Source organism: Oncorhynchus mykiss, chromosome 9 (genome assembly GCF_013265735.2).
Source record: "Oncorhynchus mykiss isolate Arlee chromosome 9, USDA_OmykA_1.1, whole genome shotgun sequence".
Taxonomy (NCBI): domain Eukaryota; kingdom Metazoa; phylum Chordata; class Actinopteri; order Salmoniformes; family Salmonidae; genus Oncorhynchus; species Oncorhynchus mykiss.
This window is the reverse complement of record NC_048573.1, coordinates 72,995,925-73,021,727: the sequence shown is the minus strand read 5'-3', so window position 1 is coordinate 73,021,727 and position 25,803 is coordinate 72,995,925. Positions and strand designations below refer to the sequence as shown.

The window sequence follows — 25,803 nt, the reverse complement described above, 5'->3', positions numbered from 1 at the left end:
CTGACACCCAGATAGTAGCAACCTGACACCCAGATAGTAACAACCTGACACCCAGATAGTAGCAGTAACCTGACACCCAGATAGTAGTAACCTAACACCCAGATGGTAGTAAACTGACACCCAGATAGCAGTAACCTGACACCCAGATAGTAGTAACCTAACACCCAGATAGCAGTAACCTGACACCCAGATAGTAGTAACCTGACACCCAGATAGTAGTAACCTGACACCCAGATAGTAGTAACCTGACACCCAGATAGTAGCAACCTGACACCCAGATAGTAGCAGTAATCTGACACCCAGATAGTAGCAGTAACCTGACACCCAGATAGTAGTAACCTGACACCCAGATAGTAGTAACCTGACACCCAGATTGTAGCAACCTGACACCCAGATAGTAGCAACCTGACACCCAGATAGTAGTAACCTGACACCCAGATAGTAGTAACCTGACACCCAGATAGTAGTAACCTGACACCCAGATAGCAGCAACCTGACACCCAGATAGTAGTAACCTGACACCCAGATAGTAGTAACCTGACACCCAGATAGCAGTAACCTGACACCCAGATAGTAGCAGTAACCTGGCCCAGATAGTAGCAGTAACCTGACACCCAGATAGTAGTAACCTGACACCCAGATAGTAGCAGTAACCTGACACCCAGATAGTAGCAGTAACCTGACACCCAGATAGCAGTAACCTGACACCCAGATAGTAGCAGTAACCTGGCCCAGATAGTAGCAGTAACCTGACACCCAGATAGTAGTAACCTGGTCCAGATAGTAGCAGTAACCTGACACCCAGATAGTAGCAGTAACCTGGCCCAGATAGCAGTAACCTGACACCCAGATAGTAGTAACCTGGCCCAGATAGTAGTAACCTGACACCCAGATAGTAGCAGTAACCTGACACCCAGATAGTAGCAGTAACCTGGCCCAGATAGCAGTAACCTGACACCCAGATAGTAGTAACCTGGCCCAGATAGTAGCAGTAACTCGACCCAGATATTAGTAACTATCCAGTCTATGGGTGTCTCTGAATGTCCTTGAGTGGCCCAGAGAGAGCCTGGATTTGAACCTGATTTAACATCTCTGGAGAGACCTGAAAATAGCTCCCCATCCAACCTGACAGAGCTTGAGAGGATCTGCAGAGAAGAATGGGAGGAACTCCCCAAATACAGGTGTGCCAAGCTTGTAGTATCAAGGCGTACCAACTACAAAGGCCAATCAACTGGGCTAGCAACAAAGTCATTAAGAAAATAGCTATTGAAAATGTGATATATAATTGCCATATTTTGCGTACAGCATTGTTTTAAAATCAGAGAAGAAGTGATGCTTAAAGTTGTGACATAAACGCTTCACTAGAAGTTGGCAAATAAACGTAAAACTTGATGCTAATCCAGTAAGAAATGTTTCTGATTGGCCAGGTGTGTCACCTTGGTGCAATGAGTCCTGCTGGTGAAGGTGCAGGTGTGAGTGGATGTGGGAGTGCTGGTGGTGATGAGGCGTGATGTTGAACATCTGAAGCCTGGCGATAGGGTCGTTGGCCACTGCCGCCATCCTCTCGGCGTGCAGCCTCTCCGCCGCCAGCCGCTCCGGGTAGCTCATGTCTGGTCTGAGCTGGGGTCCCGCGGACAACGCCAAACGCTCCCTCTCCAAGGGGTTGAGACCTGGGTGGAAGGAGGCGAAGGGGTGCGGTCCCGCCATGGATGGTAAGGAGATGGCCCCGTGTCGGGCGAAGTGCTCCATGGGGTTCGCCGAGGGGTGCATGCCTTCTAGTTCCGGGGGTTTGTGTTCGAACCCAGGCTTCATCCTCTCTCTCAGCTCCCTCTCCCTCATCTCTCTCTCCCTCATCTCCCGCTCTCGCAGCTCGCGCTCCCGCATGCCCGGGTCGGCGTTGTAGAGGCCAGGCATGTGATAGGCCATCAGGGGGTCGTTGGGGTTGAGGGAGACGAAGAAGGGGTGGTTCCTATTGGTCGGGGACATGACGTGGGGGCGGGCGTACTCGCTGAGGGTGCGTAGGGCGGGCGTGTCGGGGCCGATGTAAGGGGGCACCGCGGCGATGGAGGTAGGGGGGGCCGTCGAAGGGAGGACGCATGTGGGCGGAGCCACCCATCTGGGGGTCACCCATTCGGCCGTCGTGACACGAACTGGAGGCTTTCTGGAACAAATAGATATGTACAGAGGTTACACACACACTGGGAGGTTATTACATGTTATAAAGGGGGGATAACGTGTAAGAAGGGTACAGGTTGTAAAGTGGTTGTAACAGGTTGTAAGGTGGTTATAATAGCTTGTAAAACATTATGCGGTTACAATATGTTGTAAGCTTGGAACAGGTTATAAGGTGATTATAATAGGTTATAACAGGTTATAAGGCGATTATAATAGGTTATAACAGGTTATAAGGCGATTATAATAGGTTATATAACTGATTATAACTAGGTTGTAACAGGTTATAAGGTGATTATAATAGGTTATATAACTGATTATAACTAGGTTGTAACAGGTTATAAGGTGATTATAATAGGTTATATAACTGATTATAATAGGTTGTAACAGGTTATAAGGTGATTATAATAGGTTATATAACTGATTATAACTAGGTTGTAACAGGTTATAAGGCGATTATAATAGGTTATATAACTGATTATAACTAGGTTGGAACAGGTTATAAGGCGATTATAATAGGTTATATAACTGATTATAACTAGGTTGGAACAGGTTATAAGGTGGTTATAATAGGTTATATAACTGATTATAATAGGTTATATAACTGATTATAATAGGTTATAACAGGTTATAAGGTGATTATAATAGGTTGTAACAGGTTATAAGGTGATTATAATAGGTTGTAACAGGTTATAAGGTGATTATAATAGGTTATATAACTGATTATAATAGGTTATATAACTGATTATAATAGGTTATATAACTGATTATAATAGGTTATAACAGGTTATAAGGTGATTATAACAGGTTGTAACAGGTTATAAGGTGATTATAACAGGTTATATAACTGATTATAACTAGGTTGTAACAGGTTATAAGGTGATTATAATAGGTTATATAACTGATTATAACTAGGTTGTAACAGGTTATAAGGTGATAACTAGGTTGTAACAGGTTATAAGGTGATTATAACTAGGTTGTAACAGGTTATAAGGTGATTATAATAGGTTATATAACTGATTATAACTAGGTTGTAACAGGTTATAAGGCGATTATAATAGGTTATAACAGGTTATAAGGTGATTATAATAGGTTGTAACAGGTTATAAGGTGATTATAATAGGTTATATAACTGATTATAATAGGTTGTAACAGGTTATAAGGTGATTATAATAGGTTATATAACTGATTATAATAGGTTGTAACAGGTTATAAGGTGATTATAATAGGTTATATAACTGATTATAACTAGGTTGTAACAGGTTATATAACTGATTATAACTAGGTTGTAACAGGTTATAAGGCGATTATAATAGGTTATATAACTGATTATAACTAGGTTGTAACAGGTTATATAACTGATTATAACTAGGTTGTAACAGGTTATAAGGTGGTTATAATAGGTTATATAACTGATTATAACAGGTTATAAGGTGATTATAATAGGTTATATAACTGATTATAATAGGTTGTAACAGGTTATAAGGTGATTATAATAGGTTATATAACTGATTATAATAGGTTGTAACAGGTTATAAGGTGATTATAATAGGTTATATAACTGATTATAACTAGGTTGTAACAGGTTATATAACTGATTATAACTAGGTTGTAACAGGTTATAAGGCGATTATAATAGGTTATATAACTGATTATAACTAGGTTGTAACAGGTTATATAACTGATTATAACTAGGTTGTAACAGGTTATAAGGTGGTTATAATAGGTTATATAACTGATTATAACTAGGTTGTAACAGGTTATATAACTGATTATAACTAGGTTGTAACAGGTTATAAGGCGATTATAATAGGTTATATAACTGATTATAACTAGGTTGTAACAGGTTATATAACTGATTATAACTAGGTTGTAACAGGTTATAAGGTGGTTATAATAGGTTATATAACTGATTATAACTAGGTTGTAACAGGTTATAAGGTGGTTATAATAGGTTATATAACTGATTATAATAGGTTGTAACAGGTTATAAGGTGATTATAATAGGTTATATAACTGATTATAACTAGGTTGTAACAGGTTATATAACTGATTATAACTAGGTTGTAACAGGTTATAAGGCGATTATAATAGGTTATATAACTGATTATAACTAGGTTGTAACAGGTTATATAACTGATTATAACTAGGTTGTAACAGGTTATAAGGTGGTTATAATAGGTTATATAACTGATTATAACTAGGTTGTAACAGGTTATAAGGCGATTATAATAGGTTATATAACTGATTATAACTAGGTTGTAACAGGTTATAAGGTGATTATAATAGGTTATATAACTGATTATAACTAGGTTGTAACAGGTTATAAGGCGATTATAATAGGTTATATAACTGATTATAACTAGGTTGTAACAGGTTATAAGGCGATTATAATAGGTTATATAACTGATTATAACTAGGTTGTAACAGGTTATAAGGCGATTATAATAGGTTATATAACTGATTATAACTAGGTTGGAACAGGTTATAAGGCGATTATAATAGGTTATATAACTGATTATAACTAGGTTGTAACAGGTTATAAGGCGATTATAATAGGTTATATAACTGATTATAACTAGGTTGTAACAGGTTATAAGGTGATTATAATAGGTTGCAACAGGTTATAAGGTGATTATAATAGGTTGATATGTACAGAGGTTACACACACACTGGGAGGTTATTACAGGTTCTAATGCAATAGGTTGCAAAAGTTTGTAAGGAAAAGGTTAGACAAATGTGACTCGTTTCAGGAAGCGCCGTTTGAAGGTAAACATAATATTTTATTAAAATGCATTTTTTTGGCCTCCCGGGTGGCGCAGTGGTTAAGGACGCTGTACTGCACCAGCTGTGCCATCAGAGACTCTGGGTTTGCGCCCAGGCTCTGTCGTAACCGGCCGCGACCGGGAGGTCCGTGGGGAGACGCACAATTGGCCTAGCATCGTCCGGGTTAGGGAGGGGTTGGCCGGTAGGGATGTCCTTGTCTCATTGCGCACCAGCGACTCCTGTGGCGGGCCGGGCGTAGTGCGCGCTAACCAAGGTGGCCAGGTGCACGGTGTTTCCTCCGACACATTGGTGCGGCTGGCTTCCGGGTTGGATGGCGCTGTGTTAAGAAGCAGTGCGGCTTGGTTGGGTATCAGAGGACGCATGACTTTCAACCTTCGTTTCTCCCGAGCCCGTACGGGAGTTGTAGCGACAAGACAAGATAGTAGCTACTAAAACAATTGGATACCACAAAATTGGGGAGAAAAAGGGGTAAAAAAAATACCAATTAAAAAATTTAAACATTCATTTTTTGGGGGCAGAAAGGCCTTCTGGAACATGTGAACTTGAGCCTTCATGAGCCTTAATAACAAACTTGTATGCTATCTGTAAATACGAATAAAATTGTTAAATTACGAGCCTAGTTGGTTTAGCCACAGAAAAAGCCAGCAACCGTCCTGCTAGTCATGATTGGCTGAGATAATGAGTGGGCTGGACATGCCGAGAGATGAGTTCGGATTGGTCTGCCATGTAGCATGCTTCTGTCTATAACATGAGCTGGTAGGTATTCCTTTCTAACGCAGATTTTTTTTTAAAGATTTCACACAGTAGAACTGCATCAGTGTTGCTCTCCACTCTCTGGAAGACCCCGTTTTCAAATCAGTAGAATTAGAGTATGATAGCTCAGGAGATGGAGAAAATTCTGGCGTTTGATTGCAAATATGCAGACGGAGACAAAAAGAGAACACACAGAAGGCTGTTGTATGAAACAGCCGTCTACGGATTACATCTTCAAACTAAGGGCAACCATGACATCTGTGACAGAGAGGGAGAAGCGTCCATCCATGTACACGATGGGTAAGAGACTCTAACTAGCTACATTTTCAGATATTACACATTTCTCATTTAGTCAAAAAGTCATTTTAATTTCAAGTTAAAGCATACTGCTAGCTAGCTAACTTTATGTGTATGATCTGTGTAGTAATATGATTAATGTCTTGTAATGTAATATGATTCAGTTATAGACTAATGTTAGCTGGCTAACATTGAACCTGGTTGATTAGCTACCTTCAGATTCATGCAGGGTAGTAACATTATGAGTTGGGATTATGGTTCATTGTTTAGCTAGCTGCTAGCTACATGTCTCCACTATGCAAAAGACTCCACTATGCAAGTAACTATTTCAATAGACTGTTCATGATGTCACTGCGACAACTGTCGATAGACGTAGCTGGTAAATTTGCTCTGTCTATCTACTCTGATTTCCGAGCACTCGTCTGTGTGCCAGAGCGCAGAATAACTGACAAATTTACGAAAACGCCCAATACCCCGTTGAAGATGGCCAGTGTCAGTAAACGTGTTCTCTGAACGCTTCGAGAGCGGAGCGCTCTGCATTTACGAGCGTCCAATCTGACAACGCTCTGAGTTTACAAACGCCCAGAGCACACTCTGGCACTACAGATTAAATTTACAAACACACCTGTAGTATAAACCAGCCTTTAGTCTTGAAATCTTTGATTGTTTAGCACATGGCCTCACATGTGAATCCTTAAAGAGATGGGTGTGGCTAAAGCTGAGGATGTGAACGATGCTGGACGGGTGTAGACAAAGAAGAGCTCTCCAGTAGGTACCAAAACATTCGAGGGCCACTTTCTCAAAAGGGAGGATACAACTTAATCAACTTTCAAAGCAGAATTACTTTCCCCCATTGTTTCCTCAACTGTAGTGTATGACGTACCATTTTCTAGCTCTGAGTCTCTACTTTTATCCAATGTAAAAACACCATTAAAAATGTTGCTACATTAAGACCTAATCTAGCTAGTCGGTCACAAATACTCCAGTGCGAATGAGAAACATACAGGAGGTTAGCGAACAAAATGTGGTCTCAATTCCCCAGTGTGAAATTGAGAGACAAAATACACCAAACCCTCACCACAGCTCTCTCCTGTTCCTTCTCTCTTTCCCGTTCTCTCTCTCGTTCCTTCTCCCTCTCCTTCTCCTCCCGGGCTTTCTGCTCGGCCTCCCTCTTGACCCGCTCCAGCGCCTCTTCTCTCTTCTTGGCCAGTTTAGAAGCAGCCAGAGGAGTAAAGTAGAAGTCTGTTCTGGCACACGTGTTGTACCCACGGTCCAGGTGCTTGTAGAACCTAGGAGACACACAAAGGAAATACACATTAATATATAGTAAGGATGTAGAACCTAGGAGACACACAAAGGATATACACATTAATATATAGTAAGGATGTAGAACCTAGGAGACACACAAAGGAAATACACATTAATATATAGTAAGGATGTAGAACCTAGGAGACACACAAAGGATATACACATTAATATATAGTAAGGATGTAGAACCTAGGAGACACACAAAGGAAATACACATTAATATATAGTAAGGATGTAGAACCTAGGAGACACACAAAGGATATACACATTAATATATAGTAAGGATGTAGAACCTAGGAGACACACAAAGGAAATACACATTAATATATAGTAAGGATGTAGAACCTAGGAGACACACAAAGGAAATACACATTAATATATAGTAAGGAAGCACTGTTTGGCTAACAATACTTCAATTAAATACACATTAATATTCCAGGATTCACAGCTGGCTAACATCACACTTCTCAAAAGACTCAAAAGACGACTTGTATACATGAGTCATTAACATTCTACTTGAACACCTTGCCTTAAAATCTGTAAATCATGAATGATAAAAATAAATAAATAAATACATTAGCATTGAAAATGTGCTAAATGCATCAAAATGGCAAGCATCTTCAACAGAAATGGGATACGGTTTATTATCTGATTAGAAACAAAGATCCTGACTTCCTCAATCAACAGACATGGGATATGGTTTATTATCTGATTAGAAACAAAGATCCTGACTTTCTCTATCAACAGACATGGGATATAGTTTATTATCTGATTAGAAACAAAGATCCTGACTTTCTCTATCAACAGACATGGGATATAGTTTATTATCTGATTAGAAACAAAGATCCTGACTTTCTCTATCAACAGACATGGGATATAGTTTATTATCTGATTAGAAACAAAGATCCTGACTACCTCTATCAACAGACATGGGATATAGTTTATTATCTGATTAGAAACAAAGATCCTGACTACCTCTATCAACAGACATGGGATATAGTTTATTATCTGATTAGAAACAAAGATGCTGACTTCCTCAATCAACAGACATGGGATATGGTTTATTATCTGATTAGAAACAAAGATCCTGACTACCTCTTATCAACAGACATGGGATATAGTTTATTATCTGATTAGAAACAAAGATGCTGACTTCCTCAATCAACAGACATGGGATATGGTTTATTATCTGATTAGAAACAAAGATCCTGACTACCTCTTATCAACAGACATGGGATATGGTTTATTATCTGATTAGAAACAAAGATCCTGACTACCTCTATCAACAGACATGGGATATAGTTTATTATCTGATTAGAAACAAAGATCCTGACTACCTCTATCAACAGACATGGGATATGGTTTATTATCTGATTAGAAACAACGATCCTGACTTTCTCTATCAACAGACATGGGATATGGTTTATTATCTGATTAGAAACAAAGATCCTGACTACCTCTATCAACAGACATGGGATATAGTTTATTATCTGATTAGAAACAAAGATCCTGACTACCTCTATCAACAGACATGGGATATAGTTTATTATCTGATTAGAAACAAAGATCCTGACTACCTCTATCAACAGACATGGGATATGGTTTATTATCTGATTAGAAACAACGATCCTGACTTTCTCTATCAACAGACATGGGATATGGTTTATTATCTGATTAGAAACAAAGATCGTTTGGTTTGCTGATTATTCAACAGTATCTCTAATCTAACCACTCCATGTATCTGTGCTGAGGAGATCCTCTCTAGCCATTAACAGATCCTGCCTACCCCCGTTAACAGATCCTGCCTACCCCCGTTAACAGATCCTGCCTACCCCCGTTAACAGATCCCGCCTACCCCCGTTAACAGATCCCGCCTACCCCCGTTAACAGATCCCGCCTACCCCCGTTAACAGATCCCGCCTACCCCCGTTAACAGATCCCGCCTACCCCCGTTAACAGATCCCGCCTACCCCCGTTAACAGATCCCGCCTACCCCCGTTAACAGATCCTGCCTACCCCCGTTAACAGATCCTGCCTACCCCTGTTAACAGATCCCGCCTACCCCCGTTAACAGATCCCGCCTACCCCCGTTAACAGATCCCGCCTACCCCCGTTAACAGATCCCGCCTACCCCCGTTAACAGATCCCGCCTACCCCCGTTAACAGATCCCGCCTACCCCCGTTAACAGATCCCGCCTACCCCCGTTAACAGATCCCGCCTACCCCCGTTAACAGATCCCGCCTACCCCCGTTAACAGATCCTGCCTACCCCCGTTAACAGATCCTGCCTACCCCCGTTAACAGATCCTGCCTACCCCCGTTAACAGATCCTGCCTACCCCCATTAACAGATCCTGTCTACCCCCATTAACAGATCCTGCCTACCCCCATTAACAGATCCTGCCTACCCCCATTAACAGATCCTGCCTACCCCCACAGATCCTGCCTACCCCCATTAACAGATCCTGCCTACCCCCATTAACAGATCATGCCTACCTCTAACAGTGCATGTGTGTTCTGGCAGTGTGTGCACGCGCGTCAGGTCATACCGTGCTGATTGGCTGGCATGGCTGGGCGTGTTGACGACGGTAGGCTCGGGGGAGGGGCTCCGAGGAGGGGGCGGAGGGCTCTCGGGCTCCTCTGATTCGTCGAGAGGTTCCTCCTTGATGTGTACAGGTGGGACGGCGGGACCTGAGCAGGCGGAGCCGACGGAGGCTGGGAGGGGCATGGAGATGGAGGAAGAGGGGGGCTGGAGGCCTGGTGGTAGAGAGGAGGATGAGGAGGGGAGAGGACAGCCAGAGGAGGAGAGGGGCAGGACAGGGGCGAAGGGGTGAGGAGGGAACGGGGACTGTTGGGGTGTGTTGGGGTGGGAGGACGGTGACGGTCCAGAAAGGGGAAGAGGAAGAGGAGGAGGGTGATGCTGGCTGCCTCTCTCTCTCTCTGAAAGGGGGAGATTCTGGGACTGGGTGAGGACAGGGGGCTGGGCTGGTGGAGGCTGGAGCTGCTGGCCTGGGCCCTGGGGCATGAGCTGGAGGGGAGGAGGGTGAGCAGGAGGAGGGTGGTGGGCGGACAGGGAGGAAAGGGGCTTGAGGGCGGGTGGAGGGGGCAGGTTGGAGGGCATCTGGGGGAAGGGGGGCGCTGAGAGGTGTGGAGGCCCGTGTTTGTGAGACTGAGGGTCGCGGTTGGGCATGTGGGGGATGGGGGTGGTGGGAGGGGGCTTGATGTGGGGCATGGACATGGAAGGGGCGGGGTGTAGGGGCTGCTCGCGGTGCGGCTGATTGGACGAGCCACCCTGGGACGACGATGATTGGCTGGGGGGCGTGTGGGCCCTGTGAGACGGCTGCTGCGATTGACTGAGAGGGAGCGGGGAGGGCGGGACCTGAGACTGAGGACCCAATGGGAAGCTCTGAGGGGGCAGGGAGTGGGGGTGGGGCAGGTGAGAGGGGCAAGTTTGGAGTGGGTGCGGCATGGATGATGAGTGGGGCAGCGGGCCGTGGAACGTGCTCGGTAGAGACTGGGTGGAGCCTGGCGGTCCTGGGGGTGGAACCTGAGACAACCCCTGCTGCGGAGAATGAGGCGAGGGGGAGGGCCGCCGCTGTGGGTGGATGGATGCCCCTGATTGGTTGAGAGAGAGGGGGCCGGCCTGTTGGGGCATGGAAGGCGGTAGAGGCAGTGGAAGAGAAGTGGGGGGTGCGGAGGAGGGTGGGACCTGGGAGACCAGTGAGGGGGCTGAGGAGGACGTGGAAGGTAATGGAGGGGTGGTGGAGCGGCCACCCGAGGTCCCTGGCTGACAGGACTGGATAACCGGAGGGTGCTGCGACTGCCCCTCTCTCTCCCTCTCTCTCTCTTGTCTCTGCAGTAGGAGCAGCTGCTGCTGGGCGGAGGAATCCGAGTCACTCTCCCCGTCTCGGGGGCTGGGGATGGAGGGCGAGGAGCTGCGGTTATCCTGGTCGATGTCTTTAGCGTCACTGCTACACTCCTCGTTGACGCTGTGCCCATCGGAGCTCTCTCCCTCGCCCTCTCCCTCGCATTCTGACGGCGAGTCGGACCGACCCAGCTCCTGTGGAACAGGGAAGAGAGCAGTGAATTCCATACCACAATGGTTGTCATCATGAACACATCTCCGTACACTCGGGAGAATAAATGTCCGGGAAGAGAACAAAAAGGCTTGGTATGAGCACTGTAATAACATATAGGGCCTGTATCTAAAGCATTAGAGAGTGCTGATCTAGGATCAGGTCCTCCTGTTCATATCATTTTATTAATTTTGTGCAAATCAGACCCTGGTCTTTTAGTCATTTCAATAATACAGCCCAACCCTAGACATTATACACTATTCCAGAATACAGCCCAAACCCAGACATTAAGACACTATTCCAGAATACAGCCAAACCCCAGACATTAAGACACTATTCCAGAATACAGCCCAACCCCAGACATTAAGACACTATTCCAGAATACAGCCCAACCCCAGACATTAAGACACTATTCCAGAATACAGCCCAACCCCAGACATTAAGACACTATTCCAGAATACAGCCCAACCCCAGACATTAAGACACTATTCCAGAATACAGCCCAACCCCAGACATTAAGACACTATTCCAGAATACAGCCCAACCCCAGACATTAAGACACTATTCCTCAACACAGCCCAAATCCAGACATTAGGCACTATTCCTCAACACAGCCCAACCCCAGACATTAGGCACTATTCCTCAACACAGCCCAACCCCAGACATTAGGCACTATTCCTCAACACAGCCCAAATCCTGTCATTAGGCACTATTCCTCAACACAGCCCAACCCCAGACATTAAGACACTATTCCTCAACACAGCCCAACCCCAGACATTAGGCACTATTCCTCAACACAGCCCAAATCCAGACATTAGGCACTATTCCTCAACACAGCCCAACCCCAGACATTAGACACTATTCCTCAACACAGCCCAAATCCAGACATTAGGCACTATTCCTCAACACAGCCCAAATCCTGTCATTAGGCACTATTCCTCAACACAGCCCAACCCCAGACATTAGGCACTATTCCTCAACACAGCCCAACCCCAGACATTAGGCACTATTCCTCAACACAGCCCAAATCCTGTCATTAGGCACTATTCCTCAACACAGCCCAACCCCAGACATTAGGCACTATTCCTCAACACAGCCCAACCCCAGACATTAGGCACTATTCCTCAACACAGCCCAACCCCAGACATTAGGCACTATTCCTCAACACAGCCCAACCCCAGACATTAGACACTATTCCTCAACACAGCCCAACCCCAAACATTAGACACTACAGCACCTTGCAAAAGTATTCATCCCAATTGGCAGTTTTCCTATTTGGTTGCATTACAACCTGTAATTTTAATGGACATACACAAAAAAGTCCAAATTGGTGAAGTGAAATGAAAAAAAACTTGCTTCAAAAAAAGGGACCAAAGATAACCCTGAAGGAGCTGTAAAGCTCCACAGTGGAGATTGGAGTATCTGTCCATAGGACCACTTTAAGCCGTACACTCCACAGAGCTGGGCTTTACGGAAGAGTGGCCAGAAAAAAGCCATTGCTTAAAGAAAAACACTGACCAGGTACTCTGGTCAGACTAAAATTGAGCTTTTGTCTGGCGCAAACCCAACACCTCTCATCACCCCGAGAACAACATCCCCACTGTGAAGCATGGTGGTGGCAGCATCATAATGTGGAGATGTTTTTCAGTGGCAGGGACTGGGAAACTGGTCAGAATTGAAGGAATGATGGATGCTAAATACAGGGAAATTCTTGAGGGAAACCTGTTTCAGTCTTCCAAAGATTTGAGACTGGGATGGAGATTCACCTTCCAGCAGGACAATGACCCTAAGCATACTGCTAAAGCAACACTTGAGTGGTTTAAGGGGAAACATTTACATGTCTTGGAATGGCCTAGTCAAAGCCCAGACCTCAATCCAATTGAGAATCTGTGGTAAGACTTAAAGATTGCTGTACACCAGCGGAACCCATCCAACTTGAAGGAGCTGGTGCAGTTTTGCCTTGAAGAACGGGCAAAAATCCCAGTAGCTAGATGTGCCAAGCTTATAGAGACATACCCCAAGAGACTTGCAGCTAGCTGTAATTGCTACAAAAGGTGACTCTACAAAGTATTGACTTTGGGGGGGGTGAATAGTTATGCACGTTCAAGTTCTGTTTTTTTGTTTGTTTGTTCTTCAAAGTGGTAGGAATGTGTTGTGTTGTGTAAATCAAATGATAGAACCCCCCCACCAAAAAAATCTATTTCAATTCCAGGTTGTAAGGCAACAAAATAAGAAAAATACCAAGGTGGGGTGAATACTTTGGCAAGCCACTGTATTCCAGACATTAGACACGATTCCTCAACACACACAGCTACCCAACAGACACTGGTTTGAGATGTACTAGTTAAGTCACCTGGGTCTTGGACTTTTTGGCACTTGTCCTGTTGTCTGTGTCCTCTGTGTCTGAGGCTCCTCCCTTCTCTCTCTGGCGTTTGGCACTCTTCATAGGAGACTCCTCCTTAATCTTCTGATGACAATCAATCAATCAATCAATCCATCATATCATACTGGTATTGTCATTTCCCAATCAGGCTTTCATACATATTCACCTGGTATAGAATCTGAATGATAGAGAGTCACGCCCTGGTCTTTATATTTTGTGTTTTCTTTATTATTTTGGTCAAGCCAGGGTGTGACATGGGTTTATTTATTGTGGCTTAGTGGGGTTCTCTAGCAAAGTCTATGGCTGTCTGGAGTGGTTCTCAATCAGAGGCAGGTGTTTATCGTTGTCATTTTGGTCCGACTCTACTTCACCCGAAGAAAACCGTAACATAGAGAGTGCTAAGGACCTAAACACTAATGCGCCTGTGTGTGAGTCAATAAGTGTGTATGTATGTACAGTTGAAGTCAGAAGTTTACATACACCAGAGCCAAATATATTTAAACCCCGTTTTTCACAATTCCTGACATTTAATCCTAGTAAAAAATCCCTGTTTTAGGTCAGTTAGGATCACCACTTTATTTTAAGAATGTGAAATGTCAGAATAATAGAAGAGAGAATAATTTATTTAAGCTTTTATTTCTTTCATCACACGCCCAGTGGGTCAGAAGTTTACATACACTCATTTAGTATTTGGTAGCATTGCCTTTCAATTGTTTAACTTTGGTCAAATGTTTCTGGCAGCCTTCCACAAGCTTCCCACAATAAGTTGGGTGTATGTTGGCCCATTCCTCCTGACAGAGCTGGTGTAACTGAGTCAGGTTTGTAGGCCTCCTTGCTCACACATGCTTTTTCAGTTCTGCCCACACATTTTCTATTGGATTGAGGTCAGGGCTTTGTGATGGCCACTCCAATACCTTGACTTTGTTGTCCTTAAGCCATTTTGCCACAACTTTGGAAGTATGCTTGGGGTCATTGTCCATTTGGAAGACCCCTTTGCGACCAAGCTTTAACTTCCTGACTGATGCCTTTCAGGTTATGTCGATATCGGACTCGTTTTAATGTGGTTTTGATCATTTTGTACCTGTTTCCTCCAGCATCTTCACAAGATCCTTTGCTGTTGTTCTGGGATTGATTTGCACTTTTCACACCAAAGTACGTTAATCTCTAGGAGACAGAAAGCGTCTCCTTCCTGAGCGGTATGACGGCTGCATGGTCCCATGGTGTTTATACTTGAGTACTATTGTTTATAAAGATGAACGTGGTACCTTCAGGTGTTTGGAAATTGCTCCCATGGAGAACCAGACAATTGTTTTTCCTGAGGTCTTGGCTGATTTCCCCATGATGTCAAGCAAAGAGGCACTGAGTTTGAAGGTTGACCTTGAAATACATCCACAGGTACACCTCTAATTGACTCAAATGATGTCAATTAGCCTATCAGAAGCTTCTAAAGCCATGACATCATTTTCTGGAACTTTCCAAGCTGTTTAAAGGCTCAGTCAACTTAGTGTATGTACACTTCTGACCCACTGGAATTGTGATACAGTGAATTATAAGTGAAATAATCTGGCTGTAAACAATTGTTGGAAAAATAACTTGTGTCATGCACCAAGTAGATGTCCTAACCGACTGGCCAAAACTATAGTTTGTTAACAAGACATTTGTGGAGTGGTTGAAAAACGAGTTTTAATGACTCCAATATAAGTGTATGTAAACTTCCGACTTCAACTGTGTGTGTGTATATGTATGTGTCTGTGTGGATATGTATGTGTGTGTGTCAGTGAGTCTATAAGTGTGTATGTGTGTATGTATGTATGTATGTATGTATGTATGTATGTATGTATGTATGTATGTATGTCTCTGTGTGTGTATGCATGTGTGTGTCTGTCTGCGTGCCTCTGTGTGTGTCTCTCTCTGTGTGTGTGTGTGTGTGTGTGCCTCTGTGTGTGTCTCTCTCTGTGTGTGTGTGTGTGTCTCTCTCTGTGTGTGTGTGTGTGTGTGTCTCTGTGTGTGTGTGTGTGTGTGTGTGTGTCTCTCTGTGTGTGTGTCTCTCTGTGTGTGTGTGTGTGTGTCTCTCTGTGTGTGTGTGTGTGTGTCTCTCTGTGTGTGTGTGTGTGTGTGTCTCTCTCTGTGTGTGTGTGTGTGTCTCTCTCTGTGTGTGTGTGTGTGTGTGTGTGTGTGTGTGTGTGTGTGTGTGTGTGTGTGTGTGTGTGTGTGTGTGTGTGTGTGTGTGTGTGTGTGTACTCTACCTTGCTGGGTTTCTTCATGGGGTCTGTCTTGCTGTCAGTGCTGTCTGTGGAGGCTGCGGAGGGGGAGGTACGGCCACTAGAACGCAGGTCCTCATTGGTTGGAGACGCTCGTCCATCAGGACTGGCTGTCTGCTTCTTCCGGCCACTACGGAGCGTCGACATCTACACACACGGAGACAGAAGAATTACTTGATGATGAGTGTGTGTGGACGAGAGACTGTGTGTGGAAGAGAGAGAGAGAGAGAGAGTGTGTGTGTGTGGATGACAGTGTGTGTGTGTGTGCGTGTAGACGATAGAGTGTGTGTGTTGACAATAGAGTGTGTGCGTGTGTTGACGAGAGTGTGTGTGTTGACGAGAGTGTGTGTGTCTTGACGAGTGTGTGTGTGTGTGTGTGTTGACGAGAGTGTCTGTGTGTTGACGAGTGTGTGTGTGTGTTGACGAGAGTGTGTGTGTGTACTACATACCGATCCTCTGTTGCGTCTGGTCTTCATGCTATGTTTCCCGCTGAGTCCATCCTCATCCTCTTTGACGGGTTTGAACATAAACGGAGGCGGGTCCACGGGCTTCTCGATGGGGGGCAGTTCGCCGTACTTCTTAAAGTGGATACGACAGTCTGTACACAACAAGATGTTCTCTCTGCCCCCGTGGTGCCAGTCCTTGGAGGCTGAGAGAGACGGGACATGCATTTTAGTCATTGAGAAACAGCTTCCTGTCAGTCAGAGACGGGACATGCATTTTAGTCATTGAGAAACAGCTTCCTGTCAGTCAGAGACAGGACATGCATTTTAGTCATTGAGAAACAGCTTCCTGTCAGTCAGAGACAGGACATGCATTTTAGTCATTGAGAAACAGCTTCCTGTCAGTCAGAGACGGGACATGCATTTTAGTCATTGAGAAACAGCTTCCTGTCAGTCAGAGACGGGACATGCATTTTAGTCATTGAGAAACAGCTTCCTGTCAGTCAGAGACGGGACATGCATTTTAGTCATTGAGAAACAGCTTCCTGTCAGTCAGAGACAGGGGATCGTCTGCTACAGACGTTCTAGTTACAAACTAGTCGTTACACCCCTCAGACAGACAGGTGTACTGAGAGAAACACCCCTCAGACAGACAGGTGTACTGAGAGAAACACCCCTCAGACAGACAGGTGTACTGAGAGAAACACCCCTCAGACAGGTGGACATCAGAAACCACTTTTTGGCTCCGCCAGTTATGGTGATAGTGAGGCGGCTGTGTTAGGGGGAGACCAGAGATAACCAGCCGAGTTAGGGCGAGACCAGAGATAACCAGCCGCGTTAGGGGGAGACCAGAGACAACCAGCCGCGTTAGGGGGAGACCAGAGATAACCAGCCGAGTTAGGGCGAGACCAGAGATAACCAGCCGAGTTAGGGCGAGACCAGAGATAACCAGCCGCGTTAGGGGGAGACCAGAGATAACCAGCCGCGTTAGGGGGAGACCAGAGATAACCAGCCGCGTTAGGGGGAGACCAGAGATAACCAGCCGAGTTAGGGCGAGACCAGAGATAACCAGCCGCGTTAGGGGGAGACCAGAGATAACCAGCCGCGTTAGGGGGAGACCAGAGATAACCAGCCGCGTTAGGGGGAGACCAGAGATAACCAGCCGCGTTAGGGGGAGACCAGAGATAACCAGCCGCGTTAGGGGCAGACCAGAGATAACCAGCCGCGTTAGGGGGAGACCAGAGATAACCAGCCGCGTTAGGGGGAGACCAGAGATAACCAGCCGTGTTAGGGGGAGACCAGAGATAACCAGCCATGTTAGGGCGAGACCAAAGATAACCAGCCGCGTTAGGGCGAGACCAGAGATAACCAGCCGCGTTAGGGGGAGACCAGAGATAACCAGCCGCGTTAGGGGGAGACCAGAGATAACCAGCCGCGTTAGGGGGAGACCAGAGATAACAAGCCGTGTTATGGGGAGACCAGAGATAACCAGCCATGTTAGGGGGAGACCAGAGATAACCAGCCGTGTTAGGGGGAGACCAGAGATAACCAGCCGCGTTAGGGGGAGACCAGAGATAACCAGCCGTGTTAGGGGGAGACCAGAGATAACCAGCCGAGTTAGGGAGAGACCAGAGATAACCAGCCGCGTTAGGGGCAGACCAGAGATAACCAGCCGCGTTAGGGGGAGACCAGAGATAACCAGCCGCGTTAGGGGGAGACCAGAGATAACAAGCCGTGTTATGGGGAGACCAGAGATAACCAGCCATGTTAGGGCGAGACCAAAGATAACCAGCCGCGTTAGGGCGAGACCAGAGATAACCAGCCGCGTTAGGGGGAGACCAGAGATAACCAGCCGCGTTAGGGGGAGACCAGAGATAACCAGCCGCGTTAGGGGGAGACCAGAGATAACAAGCCGTGTTATGGGGAGACCAGAGATAACCAGCCATGTTAGGGCGAGACCAAAGATAACCAGCCGCGTTAGGGCGAGACCAGAGATAACCAGCCGCGTTAGGGGGAGACCAGAGATAACCAGCCGCGTTAGGGCGAGACCAGAGATAACCAGCTGTGCGTGTGGTTATGAGGTAGAGAGACAGAGGTTGTCAGCCCATCTCTGTAGGAGGTGGGATTCATACACACAATATCATGAGGATAACGGGTCCATATGACGGTGTGTGTATATATCTGTGTGTGAGAGAAAGTGTGTGTGTGTGTGTGTGTGTGTGTATCATCTTACTGGTGGTGAAACAGTGTCGGCAGGCGTAACCCTTCAGCTCCTGCTCACTGTCTTCACTGTCCAGGTCATCTTCACTGGCTGAACTCAGGTCCACTGGAGGAGAACAGAACACACCTTCAGTACCGAGCTAAACATCTCACTGGCTGAACTCAGGTCCACTGGAGGAGAACACACGTCGTTACCAAGCGCCAACAGTACCGAGCTAAACATCTCCCTGGTGTTACCAAATCAAATGTTAACATACACCTTGTGACAACCATTGCTCAACTTCTAACACGGTATTATTTTTGTTTGTTGCCAATCCTGTTCTTGCCATTATGAGTTGCTTATACAAGCCTTATCGAAAAGGTCAAATGTATATCATGAGTAACCAGAAAGAGACTCGCTCGCATCAAGTGCGAGCAGGTTTTCTTTCCTTTGCCTGCTGCTCGTTAGGGCTCGGACGTTCAGAATTCAATTTCTATGACAACATAACTGTTGTACTTACAGAACTCTGAGGGGGCTGTTTGATGGGGTTTGGGGCGTAGGGTTAGTGTCCTACTTACAGAACTCTGAGGAGGGGGCTGTTGACGGGGTGGAGGTTTGGGGCGTAGGGTTAGTTTCCTACTTACAAAACGGAGGAGGGGGGTCTAGACGGGATGTTGACGGGGGCGAAGGTTTGGGGCGTAGGGTTAGTGTCCTACTTACAGAACTCTGAGGAGGGAGGTCTAGACAGGATGTTGACGGGGTGGAGGTTTGGGGCGTAGGGTTAGTGTCCTACTTACAGAACTCTGAGGAGGGAGGTCTAGACAGGATGTTGACGGGGTGGAGGTTTGGGGCGTAGGGTTAGTGTCCTACTTACAGAACTCTGAGGAGGGGGGGTCTAGATGGGATGTTGACGGGGTGGAAGTTTGGGGCGTAGGGTTAGTGTCCTACTTACAAAACTCTGAGGAGGGGGGTCTAGACGGGATGTTGACGGGGGCGAAGGTTTGGGGCGTAGGGTTAGTGTCCTACTTACAGAACTCTGAGGAGGGGGTTCTAGATGGGATGTTGACGGGGGTGGAGGTTTAGTGTCCTACTTACAGAACTCTGAGGAGGGGGGTCTAGACGGGATGTTGACGGGGTGGAGGTTTGGGGCGTAGGGTTAGTGTCCTACTTACAGAACTCTGAGGAGGGAGGTCTAGACAGGATGTTGACGGGGTGGAGGTTTGGGGCGTAGGGTTAGTGTCCTACTTACAGAACTCTGAGGAGGGAGGTCTAGACAGGATGTTGACGGGGTGGAGGTTTGGGGCGTAGGGTTAGTGTCCTACTTACAGAACTCTGAGGAGGGAGGTCTAGACAGGATGTTGACGGGGTGGAGGTTTGGGGCGTAGGGTTAGTGTCCTACTTACAGAACTCTGAGGAGGGAGGTCTAGACAGGATGTTGACGGGGTGGAGGTTTGGGGCGTAGGGTTAGTGTCCTACTTACAGAACTCTGAGGAGGGAGGTCTAGACAGGATGTTGACAGGGGCGAAGGTTTGGGGCGTAGGGTTAGTGTCCTACTTACAGAACTCTGAGGAGGGGGCTGTTGACGGGGTGGCGGTTTGGGGCGTAGGTTTAGTGTCCTACTTACAGAACTCTGAGGAGGGTGGTCTAGACGGGATGTTGACGGGAGCGAAGGTTTGGGGCGTAGGGTTAGTGTCCTACTTACAGAACTCTGAGGAGGGGGGTCTAGACAGGATGTTGACGGGGGCGAAGGTTTGGGGCGTAGGGTTAGTGTCCTACTTACAGAACTCTGAGGAGGGGGGTCTAGACGGGATGTTGACGGGGGTGGAGGCAGTACGTGTCTTGATGCGTCGGAACACAGGCTGGCGACGGTGTCTACGGTGGGCCCTGGACGACGCTGCCTCAGGAGTCTTCTTCCAGTAGTAGTAGAAGGTTATCAACTCACCCTGCAAGGCAAGAGAGACACACACCATCAGAACACACACTCTTATAGCAGTCGAAGAAGGTTAGCAACTATCCCTGTATCGGAGACAGAGAGAGAGAGAGAGAGAGAGAGAGAATAAGGAACGAGTACCAGGAACACTGAACCGTGTATCTTACTCATGTAGGAACCAGGTGAAAACAGTGTGTACCCACACACGCACGGCATTCACACGCACGGCATTCACACGCACGGCATTCACACGCACGGCATTCACACGCACGGCATTCACACGCCCTTCACACGCCATTCACACGCACGGCATTCACACGCACGGCATTCACACGCACGGCATTCACACGCACGGCATTCACACGCACGGCATTCACACGCACGGCATTCACACGCACGGCATTCACACCCACGACATTCACACCCACGACATTCACACCCACGACATTCACATGCCCTTCACACGCCCTTCACACGCACGGCATTCACACGCCATTCACACTCACGACATTAACATTCACAATCACTCTCCAATTTCTCGTAGTTCTCTCTGCTCCATCACTAAATGTGTAGAATTACATTAAAACAGCAACATTTTGTCTCCGTGGCCAAAAGGAGGGCGTCTAAACTAACTCGCCACCGTTACTGAAAAAAAAAAATCCTCGGGGAAACATTGCATCACTTTGCATAAAAATAACTCCCAAAAATAAGAGCTGTGTGTTTTATTTCAGACATGGTAGATCATTCCCTAATGTACTAAAACATCCAAGTTAGATATTAAGATGATCTAACAGCCACTGCGTCACATAACGAGGAAAAGACCGTGGTGGTTTGGAGTGGACTGAGACCATGGCTCCAGGTCACCGAGTCCACGTCAGGTTTTGCAAGTAGCCCGGGTGTGTTTGCACTGCTGCTGTGGTCGTGTCTGTCTGTCAGTTGCAGGATTAGGCAGGGAGGCAGGGAGAGCGGGAGGCAGTCTGGCTGGCTGGCTGAATGATGGGGTATTAGGAACGGTGCTGTTGGGGCTGCCTGCGTGGCAAGCGGCTGAATGGGAACAAAAGAACATGTCGGGGAGAGCTTTGCTGCTACAAATAGGACCTGAAACGGTTCTTCGCCCAGCCGCTGGAGGAGTCAATTGAACTTTAATCAAACATTCAGAGCCTGGGCTGTGTGTGTGTGTGTGTGTGTGTGTGTGTACGTGCGTATTATTCTAAGTGTGTGTGTGTTAAGTCTGTCAGAACGAGGGATAAATCCGTTGCACCAAAGGACCGGACGGAAATCAATGTCGGAGTGAGGACATTAACACATGGATCAGAGGACTCTGTTGAGGGAGGAAGCACGGCTACATTAACTACTGCACACTCTGAATTATACACACACACTCTGAATTATAAACACACACACTCTGAATTATACACACACACACTCTGAATTATACACACACACACACTCTGAATTATACACACACACTCTGAATGACACACACACACTCTGAATGACACACACACACTCTGAATGACACACACACACTGAATTATACACACACACATTCTGAATTATACACACACATTCTGAATTATACACACTGAATTATATACACACACCCTGAATTGTATACACACACCCTGAATTATATACACACACCCTGAATTATATACACAATCACCCTGAATTATATATATACACACACACACACACTCCCCCACCCTGAACCCCCACCTCTCTCCCACACCCTGAACCCCCAACTCTCTCTCCCCCACCCTGAACCCCCAACTCTCTCTCTCTCTCTCCCCCACCCTGAACCCCCAACTCTCTCTCCCCCACCCTGAACCCCCAACTCTCTCTCTCTCCCACCCTGAACCCCCAACTCTCTCTCCCACCCTGAACCCCCAACTCTCTCTCCCCCACCCTGAACCCCCAACTCTCTCCCCCACCCTGAACCCCCAACTCTCTCCCCCACCCTGAACCCCCAACTCTCTCCCCCACCCTGAACCCCCAACTCTCTCTACCCCACCCTGAACCCCCAACTCTCTCTCCCCCACTCAGAACCCCCAACTCTCTCTACCCCACCCTGAACCCCCAACTCTCTCTCCCCCACTCAGAACCCCCAACTCTCTCTACCCCACCCTGAACCGCCAACTCTCCCCCACCCTGAACAGCCAACTCTCCCCCACCCTGAACCCCCAACTCTCTCTACAGACAATCCAGCAGTATCAGTAGGAAGGCTAGCTAAATATGATGACTAGAGACAGTACAGTATGGGGGAGAACAGAGATAACGTGAGACGGTCTGGCTAGCTGCTACTGCCTGAACAGAGATGACGTGAGACGGTCTGGCTAGCTGCTACTGCCTGAACAGAGATAACGTGAGACGGTCTGGCTAGCTGCTACTGCCTGAACAGAGATGACGTGAGACGGTCTGGCTGGCTGCTACTGCCTGAACAGAGATGACGTGAGACGGTCTGGCTGGCTGCTACTGCCTGAACAGAGATAACGTGAGACGGTCTGGCTGGCTGCTACTGCCTGAACAGAGATAACGTGAGACGGTCTGGCTGGCTGCTACTGCCTGAACAGTGAGACGGTTAAAGGGGCCGTGTGGCGTCCCACCAGGTTTTAACGGGCCGTGTGGCGTCCCACCAGGTTAAAGGAACCGTGTGGCGTCCCACCAGGTTATAACGGGACCGTGTGGTGTCCCACCAGGTTATAACGGGGCCGTGTGGCGTCCCACCAGGTTATAACGGGGCCGTGTGGCGTCCCACCAGGTTATAACGGGGCCGTGTGGCGTCCCACCAGGTTATAACGGGGCCGTGTGGCGTCCCACCAGGTTATAACGGGGCCGTGTGGCGTCCCACCAGGTTATAACGGGGCCGTGTGGCGTCCCACCAGGTTATAACGGGGCCGCGTGGCGTCCCACCAGGTTATAACGGGGCCGTGTGGCGTCCCACCAGGTTATAACGGGGCCGTGTGGCGTCCCACCAGGTTATAACGGGGCCGTGTGGCGTCCCACCAGGTTAACGGGGCCGTGTGGCGTCCCACCAGGTTAAAGGGACCGTGTGGCGTCCCACCAGGTTATAACGGGGCCGTGTGGCGTCCCACCAGGTTATAACGGGGCCGTGTGGCGTCCCACCAGGTTAAAGGGGCCGTGTATATACAGTGCCTTGCGAAAGTATTCGGCCCCCTTGAACTTTGCGACCTTTTGCCACATTTCAGGCTTCAAACATAAAGATATAAAACTGTATTTTTTTGTGAAGAATCAACAACAAGTGGGACACAATCATGAAGTGGAACGACATTTATTGGATATTTCAAACTTTTTTAACAAATCAAAAACTGAAAAATTGGGCGTGCAAAGTTATTCAGCCCCCTTAAGTTAATACTTTGTAGCGCCACCTTTTGCTGCGATTACAGCTGTAAGTCGCTTGGGGTATGTCTATCAGTTTTGCACATCGAGAGACTGAATTTTTTCCCATTCCTCCTTGCAAAACAGCTCGAGCTCAGTGAGGTTGGATGGAGAGCATTTGTGAACAGCAGTTTTCAGTTCTTTCCACAGATTCTCGATTGGATTCAGGTCTGGACTTTGACTTGGCCATTCTAACACCTGGATATGTTTATTTTTGAACCATTCCATTGTAGATTTTGCTTTATGTTTTGGATCATTGTCTTGTTGGAAGACAAATCTCCGTCCCTGTCTCAGGTCTTTTGCAGACTCCATCAGGTTTTCTTCCAGAATGGTCCTGTATTTGGCTCCATCCATTTTCCCATCAATTTTAACCATCTTCCCTGTCCCTGCTGAAGAAAAGCAGGCCCAAACCATGATGCTGCCACCACCATGTTTGACAGTGGGGATGGTGTGTTCAGGGTGATGAGCTGTGTTGCTTTTACGCCAAACATAACGTTTTGCATTGTTGCCAAAAAGTTCAATTTTGGTTTCATCTGACCACAGCACCTTCTTCCACATGTTTGGTGTGTCTCCCAGGTGGCTTGTGGCAAACTTTAAACAACACTTTTTATGGATAACTTTAAGAAATGGCTTTCTTCTTGCCACTCTTCCATGAAGGCCAGATTTGTGCAATATACGACTGATTGTTGTCCTATGGACAGAGTCTCCCACCTCAGCTGTAGATCTCTGCAGTTCATCCAGAGTAATCATGGGCCTCTTGGCTGCATCTCTGATCAGTCTTCTCCTTGTATGAGCTGAAAGTTTAGAGGGACGGCCAGGTCTGGCCAGATATATATATATATATCACACATATATATATATACACACGGCCCCGTTATACACATATATATATACACACATATATATATATATATATATATATATACATATATATATATATATATATATATATATATATATATATACACGGCCCCGTTATACACATATATATATATATACACACACAATATAATACATATATATATACACATGTATGTGTGTGTATATATATATATATATATATATGTATTATATTGTGTGTGTGTATATATATATATATATGTGTATATGTATATATATGTGTATATATATATATATGTGTATAACGGGGCCGTGTGTGTATATATATATATATATATGTATTATATTGTGTGTGTGTATATATATATATATATATATATATATACACACACAATATAATACATACTTGAAATATTTATTCATCCCCTTCTATTCCCCTGGCCCAGTAAAACATTACAGAGCAGTACAGTACTGCGAGCTATAGTCAACGAGCTCACAGAACATGATAGTGACAACATGAGCCTGGTATTATAAAGGCCTTCAACATGAGCTTGGTAATATCAAGGCCTTCTGGAATGCTGCCTGGTTCCCTCTGCAGGACATTTCTGCTCTGTTGGATTATCTTCCATCAAGGAAAGGGCTTAACTCATATCACCATCAGCCTCAATGCTCTGACTCCCTCTGCTTCCCACCCTCACAGTCTCACTGCTCTGACTCTGTTCCCTCCACAGTCTCACTGCTCTGACTCTGTTCCCTCCACAGTCTCACTGCTCTGACTCTGTTCCCTCCACAGTCTCACTGCTCTGACTCTGTTCCCTCCACAGTCTCACTGCTCTGACTCTGTTCCCTCCACAGTCTCACTGCTCTGACTCTGTTCCCTCCAGTCTCACTGCTCTGACTCTGTTCCCTCCACAGTCTCACTGCTCTGACTCTGTTCCCTCCACAGTCTCACTGC

At 46.4% G+C, this 25,803-nt stretch overlaps 1 protein-coding gene across 1 annotated transcript in view; it reads right to left on the bottom strand.

The window, feature by feature from the left end:
* The window catches only part of rerea (arginine-glutamic acid dipeptide (RE) repeats a), a 310,643-nt gene that overhangs the window by 5,044 nt on the left and 279,796 nt on the right, over positions 1–25,803 (bottom strand). Inside the window, 9 exon segments of the mRNA XM_036988973.1 lie at positions 1,437–2,079; positions 2,081–2,161; positions 7,088–7,298; positions 9,866–11,376; positions 13,746–13,859; positions 16,022–16,183; positions 16,486–16,685; positions 18,713–18,805; positions 20,460–20,622. Of these exon segments, the coding sequence (XP_036844868.1) occupies positions 1,437–2,079; positions 2,081–2,161; positions 7,088–7,298; positions 9,866–11,376; positions 13,746–13,859; positions 16,022–16,183; positions 16,486–16,685; positions 18,713–18,805; positions 20,460–20,622 (3,178 nt within the window).